Source organism: Rissa tridactyla, chromosome 3, assembly GCF_028500815.1.
Source record: "Rissa tridactyla isolate bRisTri1 chromosome 3, bRisTri1.patW.cur.20221130, whole genome shotgun sequence".
NCBI lineage: Eukaryota > Metazoa > Chordata > Aves > Charadriiformes > Laridae > Rissa > Rissa tridactyla.
The window spans coordinates 64319322-64345642 of NC_071468.1; the positions used below are offsets into that span (position 1 = coordinate 64319322).

Sequence of the window (26321 nt, forward strand, 5' to 3'; positions counted from 1 at the left end):
AACTGCAGCTCCACCATTCTTTGTTCAAAATTTGTTTATCAAATCAAGCATTACACTCTCCCCCCCCCCCCCCCTCAGTCTATGTACATAATTACTCAGAACTTTTTAGGTGGTAGGCTTAGATGTTCTGGTAGATGATAAGAACTGAGTGCAACTGCTTGCTTTTATACTGTGTTCATCTGTATGTACTGTGCGTGTCTAACTACTGTGGCAATACTGAAACAATCTGGAGAGTAGATGGAACCTCTGTGTTCAAGATAGTGATTTCTTTCCCATTTGGGATAAGTCTAGCTACATTAGGAAAAAAAACGTTGAGGGCAAGAATCTCTTCTAGACAATGGCATTTATTCTGCTGAGCAGTGCAGTAATGATATTCCTTGGATCACCCTAATAAAAAACCCCAGAAAGTAAAAGGAGCTATAGATTTTAGACATATGTTTTTAAAAAGCCAGAGAAGAGAAAGAAGTTAATGCAAAAGGAGGGGCTGTAAAAAATGAAAAAGGTGAAGTATGTTGGATAGAAATTCTCAAATGTTGTTCATAATGTGGTGTAATCTGTTATGGATGGAAACGTTGCTTACTTCACGAAGATCACATTTGATTCTTCTTTTCTAAAATATTCTAATTGCTGTGTAATATTTCTATTCTGTATTGTAGTTTGTATCCTTTGACGCACACAAAATCTAGGGGAAAATGGTTTCCCCTTTGTGAAAACAGGCCATTGGAAAAAATTAAGTAACACCAGCAAAGGACTTCCATCACTTCCTTTGTTCTAATTTGTTGTTCCTCTGCTAATTTTCATAATTTTTCTGTTTTAAATCTTTCGACTGAAGAATTCTGTTGTTTGACAGAAATAAAATGTTGTAGGTACAGGCACATCCTAATTACTGCATTAAATCCCTGCTATTCCCTTGACTTTGTTCGAAGTCTGAAGAGTAAGTCGTGAAGATAGAACAATTAGAATTAAATAGAAAGTATTGGTTATTAAGACCAACCTGAAATTCTCCATTGTATGAAAGTGACATCTTTTGCATACTGGTTCAGAGGTAAAGTTCACTGCAACAACTTCTTAAACATCAACTGTAGTGTTTGCAATGCAAACAAGATCAGGCTGCTTAGTCATCAGTCCTCTGTCTTCCCCCATGTTGTCTTTAGTGTAGTGTACATACTTGAAAAACTTAGTATCTTTTTCTGAATATCTACATAGCCAATATTACTCTGTGTTGCTTAACATCACTTCTGCTTTTTCTTTTTCAAAAAAAGGCATTTTATTACAGATAATTCTTACTGTTTTACAGTAGACATGAATACTCAAAATGATAGTTTATCAAAATGCTTCATAATAAAGTTTTAAAGTAATTTCTTCTTCTAGAATGATGACTGCCTGACTGCACTGGGGGTGAGAGGAGGAAGCAGTTGTCCACTCGGGCAAGAGACAGTAAGTATTACATAATTTTTTTCAGTATCTTCTATACCTGTTACACTGTATCTGTGCTTTTGAAAGCACTTTTTGTTTTTTTAACATGATCCCAAGGACCGTTTTTGCTACCTAGATTTTGTAATTCTTACAGACATGTTCATAATGGTCATAAGCACATTGCTGCTGTTCTTATATCACTCTTGAAAAATAATTTTGTGAAACTTTGATGAATATAGACTTGAGATTTTTTGCTTGAACTTGGACCTAGACAGAACTTAACATGTGTCTGAATGTCACACCAGAAGAAATTCCGTTGCTTTGGGCATAATTGTGAGTGTTTTACATTCTTGTTTGGTCCTGTGGTGCATTTCCTGTATCCCCTTATGGTCATTTTCTGATCATATGTCTCCAGAGAATATAATGGCAGTTTCCACATTTCATTTAAATTGTCAGGCTTGCTAAACCAGTTGTATTACAGGACACATTGGTATTTTAATTTTTTTATTTCTAGGGGACAGACAGTGGGACTTGCTTGATTGGTTTGAACAAAAACCAAAACATTTACACTAGAACTGTCTTACAAAAGACGCTGCAAAAAGAAGTATTTGTTGCTCTGCCTTTCATTGTTTTTCATGCTGCAGAGTAATTAGTGTTACATTCTTTTTTTTTTTTTTCTTTACCTGAAGTGACCTCATGATTTTCATAGTACTATTGGTAAGGAAACTGATGTCATTTAACTGAAGTGGGCACTGTTAGAGCACCCCTTACTGGACACGACTGTGTGAGCTTCCCATTCTGTACTGTTTCTCTATGCTGTGTTTAATGTGTTTTATTTGGTTCTGTTCCATAGTTCATATTTCTGTATTGTCAACATCACCTGTAATTACTGTATTAGCTTTCCTAATGCAGGGAAGAGAGTTTTGATGAAGGATATTTCATTGTTTGCCTCCTTTATGGAAGTTCAGGATTACTGAAGGTATATTTAAATATATTTCCTATCTACCGAGAGCTATGCTGACACTAAGTCTTTGGTGCTGACCAGCTCACAAATTACCATATAGAATTTACAGTGGTAGAATCATTTCCATCTTTTCCCATTCTTAACTGATTTAATCTGTTTAAATGGTGACATGGAATTGTCAAAATACAAGTGACATTGGCTATATTTTTACACACATAACTCACAGGTGATCTTACTCAAAATAGAAATACACGTACAAAAAGCAGCAGATATTTCAGCAGTCTTAGGATTTAAATGCATGTATGAGTAATAAAAAAGGAAGTTTTTTCTCCAAATCCCTATCTTCATAACAACTTTGCTGTCTCCTTCATTCTCCTATAACCTCCTATTGCTTCTAACAATCCCTGTTTCTGACCTCTTTACTTAAAATTTCGTAGGAGAATCTGAGGTAAAGATTATATGTAGGGAAGTAGTGTTCCTTATGTAAAATAGGTCATAATTTTGCTCTTCACTTATGATGAGGGAAGTGAGCAGTTGCCTTATTCTTTCAGTTCACTTGTTTTCAGTCTTTTCTGCTCAGAATTCATCAGGACAGATTTTTGTTCATAGGGCATGAGAAATAAATAAGAAATTATACTTGATATTTTCATATTCAGGGTAGAAAGCAGGCTTTTGTTAATATATTCTATGTAGTATGCATGGTGCTGACCACTGTTAGTACTTTTTTCCCAGAAAATTATAGGTGCACTGTCTTTCACTGGGAAATAGATTTATTATGTGAAATGAATATAAACGTATTTTTGGCAGATATTCATAAACTTGTATATGCAAATCCTTATTTCTAAACAAAAAGAAAAAGTGGAGTGATCAAAGCAAAACTTTGCAATGATATTTTTTGTACTAAAGTTTTCCTTCTGTAAAACTGTCATACTGTTGAAGTATTTATTCGAACACATATGCTTCATGAGCACACACAGAATGGGATCTGAAGGTGGTGTAACAATTCTGAGAAAGTGAATGTATGAAGTGGTTTTTTTTTTTTTCCTTTTTCTTCATGAGTAAATTGCTTATAAAACTAACAGCTGCTGTTTTGAAGCTAATCTTAGTGAATTGAATGTTCTTAACCATTTCTACAATCCCACAGTCCTTTATCTTGCCTCTCCTGCTGCTTTCCCACCACCCCTGATCCCATTAGCAAAACTTGAGACAGCCTCAGCTTTTACCAAAGTGCAGCTTTGGTTTCAGCTGCTTTTCTGCAAGAGGAAGTGAATGTTGCGCTTTTTTCTCTGTGGCATGGTTGTGATAAAGCTGTGGTGCTCTTATCTCTCTTTTAGGTAGTGGCTCTTTATGACTACACAGCGCATCGATCAGATGAGCTAACCATCCATCGCAGTGACATTATCCAAGTGTTATACAAAGATAATGATAACTGGTGGTTTGGCAGCCTAGCAAATGGACAGCAAGGCTATTTTCCAGCTAATTATGTGGCTGGTGAAAGTAAGTTTACTGCTGTCTTCCTGGTATACCGGAGTGGGTTTAACTGATGGTCCAAGATTCTACCGTGCTGTACGGCTTATTGTTCTGAAGATATGAATTTATGTAAGACACAGATCGCTTAATGATGACTTATTATGATGCAGAAATTGCATAAAGTTAGCTAACCACTTAGCAAGTTGACATACCTGACTTAAAAAGGTATTGGCACTTAAACATTCCAGCTTATATAGTACTGGCTTAATTATCAGTCAACTGGATTGACTCCTCATCTCACATACAGACACCTGGTTCATGTCCTACCTTGGCAATGTTTTTGGACACATCAAAGCATTTCACAGACGCCTTAGGTTTTTCTTAGGCAATCTCTGTTAGATCTAACCAGTTACTTTTGTAAAAACTCTTGTCACCTTACTCTAATGGAGAATGCTCAGTTCCCAAATAAGTGGATTTCAGCATGAAGTTTTAAAAGATTAATGGCTAAATTTCCTATCTGAGCATTGAACTTGCTAACAGGTCTTTGTCATTAAAACAGTTTTGATGAAACTAGTACAGACATACCTAAATGAATCTGAACAAATAACACAGGAACAATCCTACATAGTCAACTGATGTAAAGATGCTCAATGTCCTGACAGTTGTTAGTATTTAGCTTATGGACATAGTGTGTGTGGCTGCAAGCTACAAGAAATTCATTTGCCTTCCTAAACTATCAAACTATCAGTTATACTGGTGTTTAGAAATTTTTTAACCCAACATTTCTCAAGATGTTTTCCCCCCATTTTCTAGTTCCTCCCTTTGTCTTTCAAGTGATGTGTAATATTTATGCCTCTTTCCTAAAAAAAAAAAAAAAAACATTTGAATGTAACACTCTGCTAACTTGGTGATGGTAATTAAAGTTAGCTTAACTACTGCCCTTCCCTTTGCACATCCTGTGCATTTTCTCCTTTCTTTTTTCCTTGCAAAATAAGCCAGAGAGCAGTCTGTAGGCAGAGTCTTCAATGGTAGCCTATTCCTAAAAAAAAAAAAAAGAAATAAGTTAAATAAAATTAAAAGGGAATAAAAAAACCCAAACACTTTTGAGGGAGCTGTCCAACTGTGGAAAAAAAACCCTGGTATATAATTTATTTCAGTTGGTGGCCATCTTATTATTGAATCAAAAGAAATGCATATGATACATTTGTTAAGTTACATTAGTTGCGTTGCTGTCAGTATGGGCTTTGTTCTTAGTCATGTAAATGTTTGATTGTTTTTAGTTTATATAGTAGCCTATATATAAATTACACTTAAATCTAAGCTTACTAATATAAATAAAAGTTAATGAGCAACTTCTGGTAAATTCTTATACAAAGTTTGGCTTCAAACACTTCTTACCTGTTTCAGTTCACATCCTGCTATTGGATAGATTGTAATGTCATGGTTGTTTGCATAAAATAGATACTTTCGTGATTCTTTCATGGCTCTCATAATGCTGAATTATGTATCCTGTTTTCAGAAGAATATGAAGAACAACCTTCAGCATTAGTACCAGATTCTGCTCCTCTCCTACCTGAAGGACCAACAGAAGCAGAGGAAGGTTCTCCAACGCTACATAAGGTAATAATTTGAGAAGGATGGATTCTGTAAGTAGTGGTGGAGTATGTCTTTTGTGTGTCGGATGAACTGCAGCAATTTTTGATACGTTTTGGAATAACTTCTTATGTGTAGACCTCGTTCCAGGCAAGCAGGTGGATTTTCAGCAGATGTCTAACGTTTGTCTCATGTGAAACCAGCTGTTCCATCATGTGACAATTAAATATTCTGCCTACTTTAGCACCATTGTAATGAGCTGCAAATCTCCAATTGCCTCTAAGGTTTACAGAAGAATCTCTCACAGCTACCTGGTGTAAATAATGGTTGAAGAAACAACATGGGTTTGTCAAAACCTGATATACTTTTAGGCACTTGACTGTCATTCTTGGAATATGCACTGCCCACAGATTCTTCAGACTTTCTGCCCTGAAGTTTTCTTATCTATCAGGTTACTTAGGAAAAAGTTGTGATGTTTTACTCTTGAGAGTTTTTCTGTCCATGTAATAATATCCTAATTAAAAATACACGAAGTGATCATAAAGCCTTATTACCAGACTAGGAGACATGCTGCATCTAAACATGCTTACTTGTCAGTGGGTGTTTCTGTTTAAACATGTGAATGACTGCACTCATCCTGTAGGTTGTTCAGGAGGGTGGACTATAGAGACTTCATAGTTTGGAGAAGGAAAGGAAAGAAACGCTCTCGTCTTGACTATATCTAATACCTCTCCAGTCCCACCATATGCTTATATTGGATTGCAGTTGTATATGGCAATATGTTGTTGTTTACATATCACATGCTATATTGTACGCAGAAGCATTCCTGTTTCTGTGATTTTAGTTAGCAGTCAGAATACAGTGTGTACAGAACAACAAAGAAACAGCAGCCGGTTTTTAGTCAAGGTAAAAATGGGGGGGTTGACTTTTATTTTAATTTTTTCAGGTCTTTAGAGATACTGCTGTGTGCAAAGCAGGCCAAATGACTCTCACTTCTCCAGACAAACAGAGATTAGAAACTTTGCACAGCTTATGTTCCCCTTCTGTGAAGTAAGACTGATAATTGATTTAAAACATGGGATGCTTTGTAAGCAACAAAAAGTAATAGAAATTATTTGATAACTCTTAGAATTTAAGAATTTTTTTATTCCAAAATGTTTGTGTCCTTCTTAAGTGTGCTTTCCACAGCTATTCATGTAGTCAAATGGTACTAACAGAACTACTTTAAAAGTGACTTTTGTTCAGATTTCTTTCAAATGACCTGACTTTTCCAGGTATGCTTCTAAAATTGAATCTAATATTTTGCATGTGATTTGCAAGACTTAAAACGTATGCTGTGTTGCTAAGTTACAATTTTTTCTTCTTTCAGATGATTTATCTAATCTTTGCTGCATAATATGTGTTGCAATGTTCAAGGTTAACACGCTCAAAGCTACTTTTATTAACCTTTTTTGTGTAGCTTTTTTAATAGGTGAGTAGAGAGAGGTAGCATTTAATAAATTATTGAGTAGAGATTACTCACTTGGCAGTGTTGTTGAAGCTGGCTGTCTTCTTGAAGCCAAGTGCTATAAATCGAATTACTAAGTGTTTTGTTTCTAACTATACTTGAAAAACAGAATTAATCACTACACCGAGTAGTAATAATTAATCTGAAGTATCTCTTTACCTCTTTGTAGCTGAGAAACTCATAGCCAAGGCATTGTCCAAGAAAGACAAGGGTGCATTACTTTCAGATACTCCTGTAAAGGCGGACTGGAACCAAATATAGGAAAACTTACAATGTTACTGGAAAGCAGGAAGATTTCTTTCACCTGTTGTCTACGTTGCTGAAGGCAAGGAAGGTATCCCAGAGGGAATATGTTACTGTACTCAACCAGTTTCACTTGTACACAGATTAGAAAAGGAAGAAGTGCTCAGACACTTATTGTCATTAAAGACTTGATGATTTTAATCCACGTCGTCTTTTCTGTTTTACTCTAGTAGGAATCCAGTTGATTTACTGGATCAAAATATGTACATGCACTAAGTAATATGACTAACATTTACAACCAGTATTTATTATTGAGCTTTGTGAGAAGTAATGATTAGTTTTTATCACTTATATTTTCTCAAATATCTGTGGTTGACATGTTTTTCTAGCAACAGCTTTTATATTACTAGTGGCACCTTTTTAGTAACCCTCTAATATTTCATCAAAATATTCTTTACTTTGATTCTGGTACTTTGAATTAAATTGACTGCGTATTTAATAATTGTTTGGAATTTTGTAGCAGTCTATATAGTACATACAGATATTCAAAAGACATCATGAATAAAGTGTACGGTAACAGTCCAAAACCAAGCAAATATGTTATTTTTTTATCTTGCGCAGCATTCAAGGGCACTGCAAAATCATAAAGAGTCCAGAGAAAAGTAATGGAACATTTACAAGTCCTGGAAAACATGGTATAAGAGGATATACTTGCAAGATTAAACTACCAAAGAATGAGCAGTGAGGAGTGTATAAAATAGTACATGATGTAGAGAGGTGAATTGGATGCACTCTTTTTCTTTGCTTTTTTTTTCTTCTTTTCCCTTCTGCTGTTAAACAAGATCAGGGAACATTAAGCTGAAATGGAACGCATCTAATATTGGTAGAAAGGCATTTTGTTTATACCATGCTTAGTTAACCTGGTGAACCTAGCTACTACAAGACACTATTAAACTTAGGCGCTCAGGGATCAATTTTTTTAATAACACATTTTAGGGTGAAGTAGTGGCGGAGATTCCAAAAGCATCTAAATGACTGAGAAAGACAAATCTGGGTGACTTTTTTTTTTTATTTCATGCTACATAAGCACAGTATAAATCACCAAGAAGATAGTGAGTTGAATCAAATGATGAATCAAATCTCTGTGCAAGACTTGCGATGCCTTGAAATGCAATGGTTTTACAAAAGCTGCAGAGTGCTATGTAGAAGAAACAAATTGTCATTCAGCTGTTTGTCATAATGAAGGAAAGTTCTACAGCACTTTGACTTTAGGCAATACCAGATACTTCTGAGACAAAACTGCTAAGACGACCACTGAGGGGGCTGATCGGTTATGGCAGTTCCTGTGTTGCAGCAGTGACGCAGCAACTTTTCTTCCTATTCCTTTCATTTTTTTTCAGTATTAGACATGATGAAAGTAAATGCCAATTTCTTTTACATGGGAAGTATGAAAAAACATTATTTTTTAATATCCTATGATTTTTTTTTTGCTTTGACAGAAAATTAGGTGTTTTTTTAAAATCCAAAAATATTTATCAAATAATTAAGTTTTTACCACAAACAGCAAAATATAGCTGAACTTTTGGGTTGTGTTTGGGTTTTGGCCACTAGCGTGTTTTTACCAAATACTTAGTTATGCCCAGGTCTGCTATATCTGTTGTTCGTTTGGGGTTTTTTTTGAGGAATACTTAAATATTTTAGCTTTGTTAAGACTGCAAAAACACAGTTACTGTGAAAATCATCATAGCAGTTACTCATGAGATTTTGCTACCCTGTGAGACTAAATAGGGCACTTAAAATGTAGAAGAATACTATGGTTTTAATTACCAGGAATACCAATCTAATTAAGAATAGTTTTCCAACTGCAGATATTATAAATGCATATCTAGCTAATCTACAGAATGTTATGATGAGTGAATAAAATGGAATCAACATTAAAAGAGGGTGTAATACTCAAGATCCAATATTAATCTTTGCAAATAATAAAAAAAAGTTGTAGTTCAAAGAACCTGCTTTCAGAATGCTTTCTACCATCAGCTTTGCATTCATAACATAATAATTTTATGCAAACATTGTTTTCCTGCCTTATGAGTTACTTAATTCCTGAGCCACAAAATTAGGTCATAATCATCTTTAATTACAACATACATCTAAACTGCCAATAGAAATTTCATGGAGTGAAGTTCTCAGTGCACTGATGAAGAATCCCAAGAAATAGAGATAAACTTGTCATCTGGCTGCTCCAGGAAACGTGCTGTTTTCAGGTTCGTTAAGCTGACGGCAGAAAAGACAGGAGTTCAGATGGAGTTGTATTAGAAAACAAAATTTGGGGTTTGCAAAACTTTGGCAAATCAGAGACATTTCAAAGTCAATAGAGTCTTTTTTTTTTTTTTTTTTTTTTTTTGCCAGAAATGTTTTGCTGTCTGTAAGATCTTGTGAACATGTTTTATAATTTAAGATGGCCTACCACTCACTATATAAAATGTATCTAATTGGATTATGAATGTTAAGTACTCAATGCTACATTATGTGAGAATAGTGGGAAGTAGTAATAGAAAAAAACAAAACAGTAATTTAAAATGTCCATTATAAGAAAATATTCTTTCTAGTATCTTTATCTTTGAAAAATGATGGTAAGGTGTAAAATAATGATCGTAAGCATGAAAAGAAGAGGGTCACCTTCAAGAACAACATTATTATTTCGCAATTTGGAGAATCTACCCAGAGATCATCAAAACTTGATTGCATGTATATTTAAACAAAGTTTATTATCGCTGTTCACATAAATAATTCATGTTCTCACTCTTCTTCCCCTAGAGTAGTTTGTTGTCAGACTTTCTAACTACTTAGCCTAACATGTGTGAAACAAACCTGCCAAGCAATTGATGCTATTCCCCTGGGCTGGAGCTCTTTCAATGTGGATGTTTTTGTGGGCTCAAAATTTATTTATTAGATCTAAAAATTTAAAAAGCATAGAAAACTTGCTCAAAAATATTTCCAAAAAATACTAGCTAGAAATTTTTCTATTAGTTTCAACAAAAACTTTCATTTCATAGTTTGTGCTGTTTCTATTTTCTCCTTTAATGGTGCCTTTCTTAGGTTACTGGGGAGCACTTCAGTGACTGCTTGTCTTTTTAGGAAGAGGAGGGACTAGGAAGATGTGGTCATGTTAATGAGAGAAACATTAAAGAATTAACACAGTGGAACTTTTGCAGTGAATAGAGCTGGAGACTTTCAACGCTTCATGAAGTATGTTCATTTTCAAGGTTCAGAGAGGTTGCAGACCCACAAAAATGTTCAAATTGAATTACTCTCCCTTAAGCGTGTGTGGTGCTACTTTATTTGTAAGCTGGTAGCTCTTTCATTTCCAACTTCAAAACCACCTCTGTGGTTCCTAATGTCTTCTGTTTCAAAAAATGTTTGCGCCTGTGTCCGTATTATTATTTGAGTCACTGAAAGAAAAGGTATCTGGTTCATAAGGAAATTAATATCTATTGGGGAAAAAAGGAAAGATGAAGTGACATTCATGGTCATTTGCTGTAAGTGACTGGTCTGTTTAAAGATAGGAAGAATCCAACTGAACTGGTCAAGCAGAACCAAAAATACTATTGAGGGATATTTATATTGTTAAGATAGCACTCAGAAGCAAGCTAACTTCTCATTGTTTTCTCCTTGGGTCCTCATAGCCTCTTTCTGAACAGGATTGAACTATTTTTATGCAAATTTTAATGCAAAGCTGTAACCACGGATAAATTCCCAGAGGCCAAGACTTCAAGACTGAAAACAGCTGTTCTAAACCATAGTGCTTCAGTCCCAAGTATCTTGTCTCCACTCTTCCTCCTCTTTCTTTTACTGTCCCTCAAATAGTCATCTAGTTGATTTGATTTCTGAGATGCAGTATTTGTCAGTGTTGAGCCATGACTACAGTTTTCACTCACCAGATTTCCTGTTGATCCCTCCTAGGCCTGAATGGGCCCAGGATTTTGCAGTTTCAAGGACTAGACAAGGCAAAGTCCTCTCTGCCTGTGGCTCTAGCATTCATGAATGGAGAAGTTAGTGACTATTGCCTTAGTCCTAAACGCTACAGTGCTTTAGCTCTCTTTTATAGGAAAGAGAGAAATTCATGCCAAATTCTCTGTTGTATACAAAGCCATGGTTCTGCTAGGTACTCACAGCTAAGTTAATACTGTTAGACGTAAGGGTTACAATATAGTGACTCTGATTTAGATAGTCTTGTTCTTCAAAAACACTAGAGAGGGGAAAACAGGCAATTGAAGTTAATTGCATTTTGACTAGGAAGGTCACATCAAAAGAAATACGTGTAATTCCACTAGCAAAACTCCCTGCCAGTTGCTCATTCAATGGGGAAATGTGTGGAGGGGTACAGAATAGCAGGAAAAAAAATGTGTTGCGGTTTTACAGCATTTCTTCCAAACTTGACTAATTAGAACAGTTTTGACTGGAGTCATCAGCATGGTTCTGGGGAGTTAAGTACATTGCTATAAATCTTTTATCCATGGACTGTGTAATAGAAAACAAAATACAATCTCAATACTGAGCTTAACATCCTAAGGGCTAGTCTGAAAAGACAGACAGACATGTTCATTCTTGCCATCTGTGATCCAACAAATCTTTAATTAGATCAAGTTCTGTAGGAACAGCTTCTATGGGAGAGTTCTGTGCAGAGTAGGCTATAGAGCAAGCGCGTTTACCTTCAAGGCTTGAAACACCTGAATAGATTGCCTGCACCACTCCAGTCTGTCCATCTGCCTCTTAGTCTATCAGAGTACCTCTCCAGACCATCAGCCTTAGAAGCAACTCTGCACAGCCTAGAGGAAAGCACTACCAAAGACGTAGACTTGGGATGATACTTTGTCCCCGATATTTCCTTCAGATGCCCTCTGCTTCAGGTTTTGCTATGAAGTGCATTCTGTTACATATGGTTGTTTCCACAAGTTTCACAGGGACGGTTTAGTGTGTGACTTACCGCTGTGGATTCTACAGCGCAGGGATCAGGAACTGAAATGCTTTTGTGTGTTTAGCCTTCAGTTGTTTGGCCTTGGTTGCTTCTTATTGGCAACACTGACACAATATTAAGTATCAAAAAATCTGAGGCCAAATGAGCTGTAAAGCAAGCAACTCCTCTAGAAAAGTATATTTATTACAATTTTTATGATTGTGAACAATCTAAGCTTCTACAGTTGACATGAACTGATGTTCTCCTCTCCTTCTGGTGGGCTATATCTTTCAAAGGGTGGAGAATTAGAATATGGCAACAAAACTGAACACTATTAGTGTCACTAAGGAGCTCGTATTTTGCACTGTGTTCAGTATTTGTTCTTGTGAACAGAAAAGTTCGAGATGTTCATAATAATTATCTGACACATTAAATTTTTTCTTTAAAGCAGACAGAGCCCTAATAATTCTGTATTAATATTTAAGCTCTGCATTCTCAATGAATTTAATAGCTACCACTGTATCTGTTACAATACTAAGTTTGCTGAATCAGTACAGACGCAGTGACAGTAGTGCGGAGCTGCCTCTTCAGCCCCTCCATACTCTAGAATTCTGTGGCTTGCACCTTCATTAGCATATCCTTGATGTTCTCAAGTGTCTAAGTGTTACCACTGCCTCCTTAGCTGCATTCCTCTTGCCTGTTTTCCCAGTCTCCACTCACTTACTCACTGTGCTTCTCCTGCTGCTTCATCCCCTTGTTGCACTAGATCCTGCACTGCCTTCTTGCATCTGCCGCTGACCCCACTTGTTCCTTCAGTACTGCTACTGCTTACTCACATCACTGGGATGGGAAAAGTAGTTTACAGAGTGGGCTGAGGGACACAGAGGTATGTGGGATAAGGAAGAGAAGGTAGTGGCAGTGAGATCTGCTTCAAAAAGATGTAGTATCTAGTTCCTGCCTTGTTACATACTTGAAAATTTGTAGGTAAGAAAGGTATCATACTTGAACTCTGGAGAATCGTGAGTCTGTCCCTACAGACCCTAGGAATTCTCATTAGTAGTCATGTTAGGTGAACACAGCTGTTCCAAGACAATCTCTAATTGTGTGCTTTTCTTTCCTTGGGTACCCATACTGAAATGCCGTGTTTGAATATATGAAAGCCAACGTGATGAGTAGTTTTTTAACACAGATCATAAGATTCTTCAGTTAGGCAGATTAATGTAGTGGATACTTTAACCTTCTAACTGGGAAACAAGGATAATTTTCTGTGGTTTGGTATTTGTAAGTACTAAAAAACTTAGTCTATTTTTTTATAAGACAAATCAGTCTTCTGTAGTGGCAGTTAAAGGAATTCCACCAAACTGTGCTCTCAAAAGGTCCATATTTGATTATAGTATTAGTACAATGTCAAGATTCTGTTATATTTACTCAAAAAGGAGGGTAAAAAAACGAGTTCAACATAATTCACATAGGATTTTCAGAAAAAGATTTTGTTTTAACTGCAAATGAAGTGAGTTCATTACTGTATGGCAAGGAACCTCAAGGTTATAAATGCTGAAGGAAGTGTTACTTCCTTAGAGTCATTCCCTTTACAGCACTCCCTTGTATTTTCATATCAGTGGCATTATATTTCCTTCTTTTGTGTTTACTTTTACCATTGACTTAGTCTCAAGTTTGTTACTGTATTAACAACGATTTTTTTGGGTGAAGTAGAAGATTTTTCTTCCTAGCCCCGCCAATGCTACATTATTATATTCTAATAGGCTGACTTTTGTCTAAACTAAACCAGCAATCTGTGTTATTTCAGCAGACTAATTCTAATGACTAATGTTTAAACATGGTTGTTGTGGGCAGTGTGCTTATATTAATTCAATAGGCCAATGGGAGCTTGATCCTGTTTCTCTTAAGTCAGCAGAAAAATAATATTAAACTAATAAAATAATATTAGGGAGCAGGACCAAGACAAAAAAAGTTCAAATTTCATTCAACTACTAACATGGACTAGAAGTTTTTTAATTAATTCCATTTAGAGTTTAAGAAAGTAATTAAACTGTTTAAGGCCTAAAACTGAGGTTTGGGACATATCGGTTCTGGTTCCAATATGGTCTTTATTTGTGTGTGCCAAGACAATTTTCATCTGTGCCTCGCTTTACCCCAAATTAAAATTGGACAATAGTACTTGACAGGGGAATGTTAAGTTTTACCCATTAGGGCTTTGAAATCTGTGATGGATACGTTTTGTGTTTGAAAACAAAGTATTTTTGTTTAATTTTAAAATACTGAAACTAATGCTTAAGTGATAAAAAGAACAGCTGTGAAGCAACCCTCTGTTTTCTCTCTGCTTAAGTTAAATATGGAGGAGCCATGGTAAACCTTGCCTGTGAGGTTACAGAAAATGAAATGAACAATTGGCAGACTTAGAGGGTCAAGAACTGTAATTTTTTTCTTCTCTGTTGCTTCCAGAAAGCTCTTGTTGACTTTGTGGCTATTTTTTTAGATGCTGTGTTGTTGTTAGGCTCTCCAGAGCTGCTCAATGATACTCTCTTCCTAATACTGCTCACTTTTAACTGGGCTTTTAGAGACAGTAACGTCAGTAACCGGCTTTTTCCTGGAGCAATTCAGGCTGTAGTAGAACATTAAACATCTTATTTACAAGCAGATGAGTACCTCTGTGCTTGGCAGAACTGGATGGACTGATTTTTTTAATAGAAAGGATATTTGAGAAATTCAGAAACAATGTAGTAGGTTTTGCTTTAGGCTGGCTATGAATCTGAAATACAGCTAACAGTCAAAAGATCATAAATGTGGTCCAAGTTTTGATGGCTGAGTTAGTTTCAAGCCCATTCTTCTCCTTTACTCCCTGGGAAAAAAAAAAATTATTTTTTGGAAAGCACCAGATCTAATTTCTCCCGCCCTTCTCTGGCCTAGGGCTCCAGTATCCTGAAAGAAACTTTCTCCAGCTTTCCAAAGTCTTCATAGGAACCGGTCACCGCTCTTATGGTGTACCTGCATATAAATTCTGTTTTTCTTTCATGCATGCCACACCAAATGGACGCTTACAGAACATAGCTGTCCTGTCGACCTGAACTAGAGATCCACAACAGTTTTTCACTGCCAGCGTTGTGATCCTAGGTCTGAACCTACAGTGTGCTGCACTGCTTTCCACAGCTTTTCTCCTTGGTTGTGGTGCTCTGGAGGACTGAAGTTCCTGGCTGGATGTGTAGTGTATGGCTGGTTCCAGAAAAGCAAATTTTGATTAAGACATAAGGCCTATCAATTGTGTTGGCTTCTGCCCTCTGTGAAAATGAAACTACAAGGGTGGTTACCAGATACCTGTGAACATCCTGGAAGAAAGGCGAGAAAATAATCTGTCCCTGAAGACAGTAAACTCAGGAAGGGCACTTGCATTTCCTTATGGGAATTCTTGCAGTAAGTATGAGACTTGTTAGAATTAGAAGAGACCCACTAATTACGTTGGAAATTAGAGAATTTACTTAAGCTTTTCCAGGTTGGTTTGGTTGGTTGCTTTTAGCCCTGAATTATAAAGTAAGCTGGAGTAATTTGAACTACTTTTGATTGAAACTTGCAGGGTTAAAAAATAGACAGGTTTCTCTTGTTCAAACTAGGCAATAAGATGGCTTTTTAGCATTCTCTACTCATGCAGCAGCAGAAATAACATAATTCTTCACAGATAGTGTGTATTTTAAGCTTACTTCAAGTAGATTCATAACTTTTTGTTTCTACACATACCTGACAACTGTCTTCTATTTGCTAACAGTTTGTTTTGTGGTTTGTTTTTTTTTTTTTGGATTTTTGGATTTTTTTTTTAAAGCACGGTACTGTTTTCTTGCTTGTAACCACATAGGAGTTGACATTTTATGGCTGATAGACATTCTCTTTCAAAAGAGGTATATTCTCTCCTTATTCAGGAAGCTGGTGGGTTTTCTACGTACATGTGTTGGCCCCATTGTCTGTCTTCTTTTTACCTTCCTGCTTTTTCTTTTTCTTTTTTTTTTTCATCTTTTACAGATGTCACCAGTCATCAGTAAGTCAAGGGACCTAAAATGTAGCTCGGAGCGTGGCACAGATAGAGACTCTCCTACAACACAGTAAGCAAGAAATACTTAAAACAATTTGCAGTGTTAGCTCTACAACTGCTGTTAGAAAACTGTGAGCAGCGTTGGAAGGGTTATTTTGTTTTAGCAAGCAAAACAGGAAGTTAGCTTTAGGATAATCGTTCAAAAAGTGCTTCAGACCTGAAATATGAAGGAAATAACAGTTTGTATATACGTGCACACACACATATGCATATACACATTCTCTCCCCTGAAAAGAGCAAGGACTATAATGTACATGAGAATCAAAACTCAAGGATATGGGATTTCCCTGTGGCACCCCTTAGGTATGTATTAGGTTTTATTGCTACAAACTCCAAACTATTTTTCCACCTTCTAAAAACTAATTAATATAAATTGCAAAAGGAATTTGCAAGAAGGTACAAGCTAGAAGATGCAAGCTAGCATCTACGATTGTGACACTAGCATTTTTTAAAAATGCTATCTATTTGTTGTTTGAAAGCTGTAAGCAGATAAGATCTCAGCATTTTGAACAAGAGCTTCCACAATGTCTTTAGCTTAGCTATTGCAACCATTTATACTGAAAAAAATACATCTGAAAATACTTCCTGTGATTGTTTTCCAAACTGGTCCCCTGCCCATATAAATAATCTGTGCATGTACAGTGTAGATGCAAATACGTATCTAATTTTAACTTCTCTTTAAATCTTAATTTTTTGTCTCTAGCTGTATCTAGATTTGAAAATAAATTGTGAGTAGAAAGTTTAACCCTCATGGATGATGAGGAATGGGCTGTATAACTACACACTGACAGAATTCAGTGTTGAATTTTGGGCATAGCTATTCTGATAGGATGTACATTAAGGAAGGAAATGCTTTAAAAGCACAGTTAGTGTGACGGTTGATACAGTCTGTTAGAAGCCAGTATCAAAAATTTGGTATGACTCAACTCCATTAGAGAACTTCAGGAAACAATTATTTTGAGTGACCTTTCCAGGGCATCCACTGAAAAATGTGGGACCACGGATTTAAAATGTGGAATCACATATGGTTTAATCAAATTCAGGAATTTCGAGTCATATTAAATGTGAAATATTCATTTTAATGGAAACTAAGGCTGTCCTGAGAAGAGGTCACACAGAAGTGTCTTATTGAAGCAACAGCGCCCCAAAACCGCTTCAGTTACTTTTCAAAAAGGTAAGAGAAGAAACCTACATGCCTGAGTCGCTGGAATGTGCCTCCCTCCTCCAGAACTATAGGGAGCAGGAGCGTTGTGGAGATGCCAGTCTGAAGTCATGCTTCATGTCATTGCTGTCTCATCTGGGTGAAGAGCAGTGTCGCAGAGCCACATTCACAAGCTTTCAGGGTACTGTGCCATTTACACCTGATCATTAGTGAAAGATGCCATAAGGGAGCATTTGATGTTACACCTTGTCAGGGGAGAACTAATTTGGAAGGGAGGGAGATAGACATGTCAGTACTACACAGTGCTGTGTTTTCCTTACATGTACGGGTCATTCTAGGCTTTATTATGTTTTTGCTGCATTTGTCCCCAGTGTTCGCGTTTTGTCTGACATGGAGAGGGCAGTTTTCACTGCATGTTTTAAGATCAGAATGCAAATCTGCATAATATCCATTCCTAATGTAAAGCTTGACTCTGAAATGATGTATTTTGCAAGCTCTTCTATGAACTAGAACATAATGAAATGTGATTCACTTGCCTTTCTAATTATAGTAGTGACTGCACATAACAAATTTTTTTTCAGAAGAGACTACAAGGTTTTGCCTTATTTTGAGAGCTAGAAGAGAGAAGGATCTTCTGGCATTTCTGATGCCAGTAGTTTGAAACACTGTTCCCTGTTTCTGTTTATAGGCTATCTATGTAGTACAAATTAGATCATAAACCATCTCAGAAGCATGGCTGCATATTTTTCATGAAAACTCTGACGCCTTTGTACCTGAAGCCATGACCAGCAGCGTCTGTGACAGAACTGTAGTATTCTTGTTCACTGTAGTTGATGTGTCTTGAAATAACCTTAAAACATTACACGCATGTAAGTGTTGCAGTCTTAACTGGAAAAGTTTTCTACTTTAGCATCTAAAAGCTGTATCAACGTGACTTGAGGACCAGTCCAATCTGTACTTAAATAGTTGCTCCACCTAAAACATTCTATTATCTTCCTGTTTTCTGTGAAAATACACTGAATATCCATGTCACGTGCTAGTATGTAATAGGAATTATGCAGTAAATAAACTTCGTCAGAATCAAGTGAGATGTGATTGCCAAGTATGCACTTTCACTATGGAGCAGTGAAACTGCTAGCACCTGCACAACTCACTATACCTTTATTTGAGCCTCCAAATGGATGTTTGCTCTTGTGCCTATATAGAACAGTATTCAGTACGGCCACAATACCTGCTGTAAATGAAAGTGAATGGCAAGCCCTTATGACATGTCTATCTTTCAGAATTTCTGGATGGAAAATATGGTTTTGCAATAGGAAAACAAACCTTATGCAAGATGGTAGTAGATTTTTATCTTAGCCGAGCAGTTAACCTGTCTTCTGCAGACTCTAGAAGAAACAGCGGTCTCCACATAATAGATGCTAAGTGAACTAAAGTTTTTATCTAAGTATCTCAAAGCTTCGATACATCATCACAACTGATGTTCAAATAATAAAAAGATAAAAACTAGTTCTCAAAGTTTGAGTAGCTTTATGCTGAAAAACTGCATAGTAGCCTCACCCTATGAATATTAATGGTTATATACGATCTGTCAGTACAGTCGTTATCTCCTTAGATATATTCCCATTGTACAGTTTTGTTGAGGTACACTAGGTAGTGCTCTTTGCATAAATTTACAAGTGATTACACATCAGACCCAGCTGAACACTCTGGTAGGTTGATACTTATATTACTGATTAATTATGATTTTGTACCCTGCTTTCCTCATGCAGCAGTACTTCTCAAAGTGTTCCAGGAATCCTAACACAGAGGGTCTTAAACTCCAGAACCTTTTACTTCAGGATGTTCTAGTGTTAGAGCTGCAGCAATTAATGTATTCATGAATACACAATTTAGCTTTAAAAAAAATTCAAACTATAGGCAGATCGTCATCAGTCCATTAGCAAGGATGATGTGTAAAAAATTTTCTTCTATAAAACATGATTACATTAGGACAGTATCACCAACAGTAATGCTCTTGCAGCACCCTTTCTGGGGAAACTGCACACGTCTCATTACACTCTTTAGTCTGGATTCATCCACTCACTTATGTGTTTCTGCAGCTTTCGACGTAAGAGTTCTGATCACAAACCAAGACCTCTTTGTGCTAGGCACAATACAAATTTTGAACAAAGACAGTACCTGCCCTTGAAGGGTTACAGTCGAAGTATTATTACATATTTATAGTTAAGTAAAGTTAAAACTTCTGCCAATAGTGGAAATTCGTGGTAGAAGTGGTATAACGTCATCTGTAAGACCAGTCTAATTCCCTTGTTAAAGGCACTAACTAGAAAAGATACAGAAGCTTGACTGATGCTTTTGGCATTGTATGAAGTCTGATAAGCATGAATAGACATTAAAGTGATTTCTGATTTTACAAATCTGTCATAGTTCAGGTAAATTAAAATGGAAAACTAATCTTATGCGCCTTGCCTGCCTGTCTTATCTTGTTGAATAAATAAACCAGAAATCTCTCTTTAATTGCAAGTATTTTGGTGTTTGAGCTTAGGAAAGAAAAAAAAAAAGTGCAATGGCTTTTATGAGAGGAGGAGACTGGTAATTTGTATTTTCTAATTACATCTGTTGACTATTGATCAAAACTAGCTGATTTTTAAGATCATGAGCAGTTCTCCTCAAAGCAATGCTGTGATATGTTGAAAAGTAGACTAGTGGAGTGGTCTCATCTTGTCTTCATGTTTTTTCTCTTTGTTCTGCTGTGGAATGGTATTTTTTTGTAGCTGTTTCAGCATTGTACTCAAGGGAGACAGGCAGACAATTGCTCTAACACATCAGCTGTGCATGGAAAAAAGCTCTGAATTTGGGCTAACTTTGTGTTTCTTTTACTCTTTTTATATCCACCTTCCTCTAGAGGTGCAAAGAAAAAGAAGAAAAGGATACAGAAGAACGAGTTAGAAAATCAGCACAACTTGATGGGTCTCAATACTCCTGTATCATCAGTTACAGCTAATGGTGTTGAAAATGAACCTACAGCCCATGAAGTGGAATTGAAGAAGAAGAAAAAGGCAGTGAGAGGCTCAAACTTAAGGGCAAATGGAAAGACAAATATTGCCTTTGAGCCTGAATGCTATGACGTATAATCATAATTTAATTCTAAATACTGGTGTGATATTTGGTATACACATTGAAGGCAGTAACTACGATCTCACTTCTAGGATGAACAAGAAACAAAGAATAGTTAAAATACTCAAATACGCAAAATGGCGCCAGTTGTGACTTACCAATGGACTTACCAACCATTTTTTGGAAGACTTTTGCCCTGGGTTCCATGAAATCAACAGAACTTGAATGTTCAGCTCCTCACTGGACTGGTAAAATCTGAAAATGACTTTCATATTTCATGAGAACCCCACTGACAAATACAATGTTAACGAATTTAATATCTGATGACACCTTAACTTAGGCTAAGCAGGCATTTCTGTAGACTGTAGAGCAGAGAATCAAGTGAAAAAGTGTGATGTAGAGCAAAATAAGCCCATCCACAGCATAAGTTATTAAATTAGCATTTTAAAATGTGTTGTAAGTAAGAGAAGAGTGTACAGAATGGTAAAATTCCAAAGGAACGCTGACATTGCAGTGTACCTGAAAACAGAAGCTTATTTTTAAAAATACTTTCCTGACACCAGATATTCACTTAGACTGCATTTTACAGCTCTGCAGCAAATTGTTGAGTAACTATCTATGCAACTACACTGTCGTCAGTGGGACTACTCACGCTTCCTAATGTAAATAAGTGTTACAAATTCCAGGCAGTTCTGTTTTTCAAATGAGGTTTTCTGCACATAATAAAGGTGCATTGCAGCTTTGTCAGAGTTCCTGCCTGCTTTGGCAGCGGTCTTGCCAAATGTACTTTCTTTTGTCTGAATGAAATATTTCATATCCAGCTGTGCTGTTTGTTTTACTTGTAGTTCTTATTCACTTTTAAGTGTCATTAATCTATTTTTTTACTTGAGTATTATGTTGTGAACTTTTACTAATGACTTCACTAATTATCTACAGTGCTAAATAATTTATGGTTTGTATTAAAGGAAGCACTTTCTATCAGTTAGTGTTGGCATTTTTTCTGGCTGATGATGTCCAGTTTATTTTTACTCTACTAGGAAATTCTTCCTCCTCCCCCTCTGAAGCAATAAATAACATAAAATTAGAAAGCCCTTATTTAGTAGACAGGGCACTTGATTCCATTAAAAAAAGAAGTGAGAATAACAATGTTGGGCACTGATGTGTGAAATGCACCCAGATGCAGAGGACTAGTTGCTATATATTGTAATATCTTCCCTGCACATGTTTTAAAGCCAAAAAAAATCTGTAAACTTGTTTCTTTTGAGTAAAGCACAGCAGCAAATACTCTTTTTTTGGTTCCACTGGTAATTGTCCTTTGCCAACGGTCCTAGCTTTGCTTTGCCTAGAGCACGTGTATGGAGTTCTCCCCTAAGTGGGACTTGCATATGTGTACTGGAAACTTATTAATGTCTCTTTCCCCGGTCAAATGTGGTGTAAAATTATCTTAGTCCTGGGACTAGCCTTCTAGCGAGGTTCCTTATCTCTCTGCTTTTGCAATCTATTCCAATTTATCGTTCTGTGTGACGTGTGGGATTTAAAGATTTTATAATAGAGAAAAATCTCAACATCTAACATTCCCTAAAATGTCCTGGATCACATTGAAAATAAGGGCAGAGCATGACATCAGGCTCCACGTCAGGGAGAGCTGAGCAGTAGCCAAGATCTGGGAGCTCATTGGAAAGCATTGTAAAATGTTAATTTGGCATTGTGGACACCGAAGACAGAAATAACACTTCAGATAAACACCACAGAGAGATGGTAGTTCTAATCAAAGGCACAGCACCTCCTTTCATGCTTGCGAACTAGGGCTCCAATTATGTTCACTGCTCTGAAGCTGAATAGAGCTGCTTTGCCACACTTTCCAAATTGAGAGGAGAGGCAGCAGTAGTGTCTTCCAAGGCACAGTTCCAAATAACAATTAAGCAGAAGGAATCAGATAAGAGCCAAACACGAAAATGCAGGGAGTTGAAAATAAACTTTTCATAATGTTTTCTTGTAATTGCAATAGCTTTTGTTTTGTTTTTTAATTTTTTTTCCTCCCTACCACAGGGTTGTTTAGAGACTTCTGTTGCTTTATATACCATGTCACTGCGGTACTAGAGTTTTCTGCATTCATTTAACAGAAAATGAACAAAAAGACCTGAAATTTAAAAGAAAAAATAGTCTAAGTGATCCTTCTGTATTAAAATTAGAACCTTCAGACTAAAATATCTTAAGTCATTAACATGGCACAATGGCAAAGTTTTTAGCTTTTGTTCAGAAATATGGCCAATAGATTCATTTTAAGAAAAACTGCTTTTCTCTGCAGTGTTAGTAGATTCTTTATTTTTCAGACGTTGCAGTTCAGATTTTCGATTTACAAGAAAGGGTAAAACTTTTAAGCAGTTTGGATTAGGACAGTGGTTAAAAAAAAAAGAAGTTTTTAAATTAAACTGTCTTTAATGCTTCTTGTTTCTGTGTTAATGCAAACTGTGTTTTTTAAAATCACTTTAAAATGAACATTGTGTATGTTTGCTGAAAATTGTCCAAGTATGTAAAGGGCTTAAATTTCAGTGGAAGAAAAGAATTCCAGAAGGATTCTGATTGCCTACTGAAAATTTTCCTTCTTTTTTTTTTTTTTTTTTAAGTTGAAGAACTACCTTAAGTATCCTAAAACACGAGTGCCCTGCAGAATTGCTCCCTGAGGTGTGAATTAAAATGCAGAATTATAAAAATCTATTTGAAGAGTTTTTAGAGGGTCATACAAGTTCATTGCTGGAACAAAGCATATGAAACCTTGTTTAAAAAAGGGTAAATATTAGATGTTTAGAACTGCCTGCTGATAACAGCATAGTAGGTCTTTCATTGTTCTGGTGTTTTTAGGTTTTGTGTGGGTGGTTACAACATACAGTTCCTATTACGTTTTTATGATATGACAGAGACATCGAGAACAATGCATAAATTAACAAAATAGAAAAGAAGGGAGGGCGCATTTTTCCTGTGTTTTCCCAATGGCCATCAGACTGCATTTATTTCTTTTTTCCTTAAAAGAATTTGAGGAACAGACATCATAAAACACAATAAGTGTATTTGTAGCATCACTTAATTCAGAAGGCGGTAGGGGATGGATCACAGTCAAACAAGGGCTAATGAGAACACAGAGGAACATGACAACTGAAAGTCTCTGTTGACTAGTGAACTAAATCTGCCGGCTGGACCCGATTGTCTGATGGAGAATTGAATGTCAGGATCATTTAGGGTTAACAATGGCCCATTACAAGCAAAAGCAGACAGCTATGAAAAATAGCCGGCATGGTAGCCATTCTGCAGAGATCGTGGATACAAACTTGATAATGAGGCACTTCATTCACTACATCCTTCTGCTCTAATTGCTAAGGTGAATAGGAAATACTTCATTTAAGGCGGGAACAGACTAAAGCAAAAACACTTGTTTGGTAAACACAAAGAGTGGTGGGGTTTTTTAATGATCCTTTTCTAGCACGTATAAAATTAGTATGTGTGCGGTGCAACCTATTTTATGGATGTGGAAGTTGGGAGGGGATAGAAGTATTTTCTGAATAGTGGAGGGAGGCTAGGCAGATTCACGCACAAGTTTCTACCGTGGGGGTTTTCCCTTTGCGTTCTCTTCGATGACTAGCCGGAATGTTTTGGACAAATTAATTTATGGACGTACACCTGCACTTGTGAAAACAGGCTGTGTTAGTTCAAGGAGTTTTATTGCTTGGAGTATAAAATATGTACATTAGGAACAAAACTGCTGCACGTAAGGAATAGAAACGAGAGGAGGTCTGAGAGAGGGAAATAAGCAACTTGAGAAGACGACTGCTGTCTGGGGGAGACTTGCATGAATGTGGCAATTAGAAATTGGAACTTAAGAAGAAGGAACAGAGGACAGCGAGAAGGCATGTTACAGCAGAGCTTTGGTGGCTTCAGTCATGTTTTTTAGACTTCAGAAATTAAGATTTTTGACCACTTCATTTTTTAACACGTTTAAGTTTTGTGCTATTTACAGGAGTTTTTTGGGTGAACTCTTAAAACCCATGAGGAATATTCTCCTGTGTCTCCCCAGTAACTCATAACGCGACACTGTCTTAACTCTGAGATACAACTCGGAAAGGTCCGTGTCTTCTATGGCTTGCAGTGCTGCTGGGATAGCTGGAGCTTTGGCTCCCTGATTTCTGGCACAGCTCTTCAGAGGGCACCTTTATGGTTGTTGTCTGGTGCAACAGGCACCTCTGCCTTGATTCAGTCCGCTCCAGCCTCTTCATCCGGCGCAAAACAGGCAGAGCAGAGATGAGAATTTCACACCAAGCTGTTTTGAACACTAAATATCGTATGGTCCTTTTCTTACATGTAGATGTGCTGTACTCGCAGTGGGTTTGGCCAGAGTTTTGTCCTTTGTTCGGTCTGTTGTCTGCCGGTCCCTTGCTGCCTTCCCCTTCAGAAGGGTCTGTTTTCCAGCAGTGACATATAGACGTAGAGTCCCGGTCCTGCAAGCTGCTCAGGGTAAACGGACCCCTTTATTCAAAGCTCCAGCAAAGTCAGTAAGGATTAGGCTTTCAGCAGCAACATCGTGGCCGTAGTTTATTTATTAAGGTACACTAACTTTAACGACTTGGAAAAAAAATTTCTAGCTCGCACTCATAAGTGAAAATGATAGCTCTGTGTTTCATCTAGAACTCTAGCACCCGAGTTTTTGTGAGGACTGTGTCAGGCCAAATGAATTTGCACCACGTTTGGCTGCGGCAAGCAAGTTTACAAGTCCTGTCTAATGCTCAAATGCAAATACTCGGAAGAAACTGCAGATGCCACTTTTAGCGGAAAAATGTTTCCACACTGGTAAAGCAATATCAGTAAAATCTATACTCTGAGCAGACATCAAATTTTTGTTGCACTTATATCGCCTGCACAGGCAGTGAGTATAATAAACTAGTGTGTAGCAGCTGTAAATTTTCTGAGGATTTATCTAACCACAAATACATCGAAATGGGGAAATGGGGCTATATTAAACTGTGCAAGATGCTGCTGGAACTCAGCCATTTCTGCAACATCCTGTAATTAATTTATTATGACAGGTCTGGCAAACTGAAACACCCAATACACTTGCGACAGACTGTTATGATATAGCTGTTTGAAAACTCTGCAGTCACATAAAATGCAGGTATAGCTGAAACGGAAAAAAAAAAAAAAGAAAAAAGAAAAAAAGACAGAGAGCCCAATATTACCATTATTTCTCTGAATTTAGAAATTTTTCCCAGACTCACATTCACCAAGACCATGGAGCGTCCGCGGCGAAGTCAGTGCAGGCAGAGGTACTGGCTGGAAAGGAAATTGTTGCAGAATATATTGGCTTAGATCCTACTCTTCTGGGAGTCAGAAAGAGAGTTAATGAATTTCTGTGGAGATGTTCAACTGAGGAAACTCTTTTCACACATTTTGTGAGTCAGTGCAGCCCGTAGCCATGTGTTTTGGTGATGAAATTAAGAAGTGGAGCCGAGACACTCAGTGGTGGTTTAACTTTCTTCTTTATCAGTCCATATTTTTGTATCTCTGCTCGTGTTAAAGACACTCAGTTTTCTTTAATAAATAGTGGGACAGTTCCAATGAAATTGTCTGTGAGTTGAAAAGAGAATTAGTACAAATTTCTCACAAATCGATTTTTTAATGTCTCTTACTGCTTAGCTCTTACGAAGGTGACTAGAGTAGGTCCTCCTTGCATTCAACTTCTTATCCCGTATTCGTTGCCTTGGCTCTCAGCTAAAATGAAGAAATACTGAATTTCGTCTTTTG

General features: G+C 36.8%; 1 protein-coding gene across 10 annotated transcripts in view; it reads left to right on the forward strand.

Annotated features, from left to right (window-relative positions):
- AHI1 (Abelson helper integration site 1) overlaps positions 1-21953 on the forward strand; it is a 94564-nt gene extending 72611 nt beyond the window's left edge. For 2 of the 10 annotated variants that reach the window (XM_054194957.1, XM_054194958.1), the window contains exons 21-25: positions 1372-1437; positions 3715-3877; positions 5370-5470; positions 16180-16259; positions 20320-21951. In XM_054194957.1, the coding sequence (XP_054050932.1) occupies positions 1372-1437; positions 3715-3877; positions 5370-5470; positions 16180-16259; positions 20320-20548 (639 nt within the window). In that variant the 3' untranslated portion in view covers positions 20549-21951. The other 8 variants (XR_008465363.1, XR_008465362.1, XM_054194962.1 and 5 more) reach the window with 8 other exon arrangements.
- The last annotated feature ends 4368 nt before the right edge of the window (positions 21954-26321 follow it).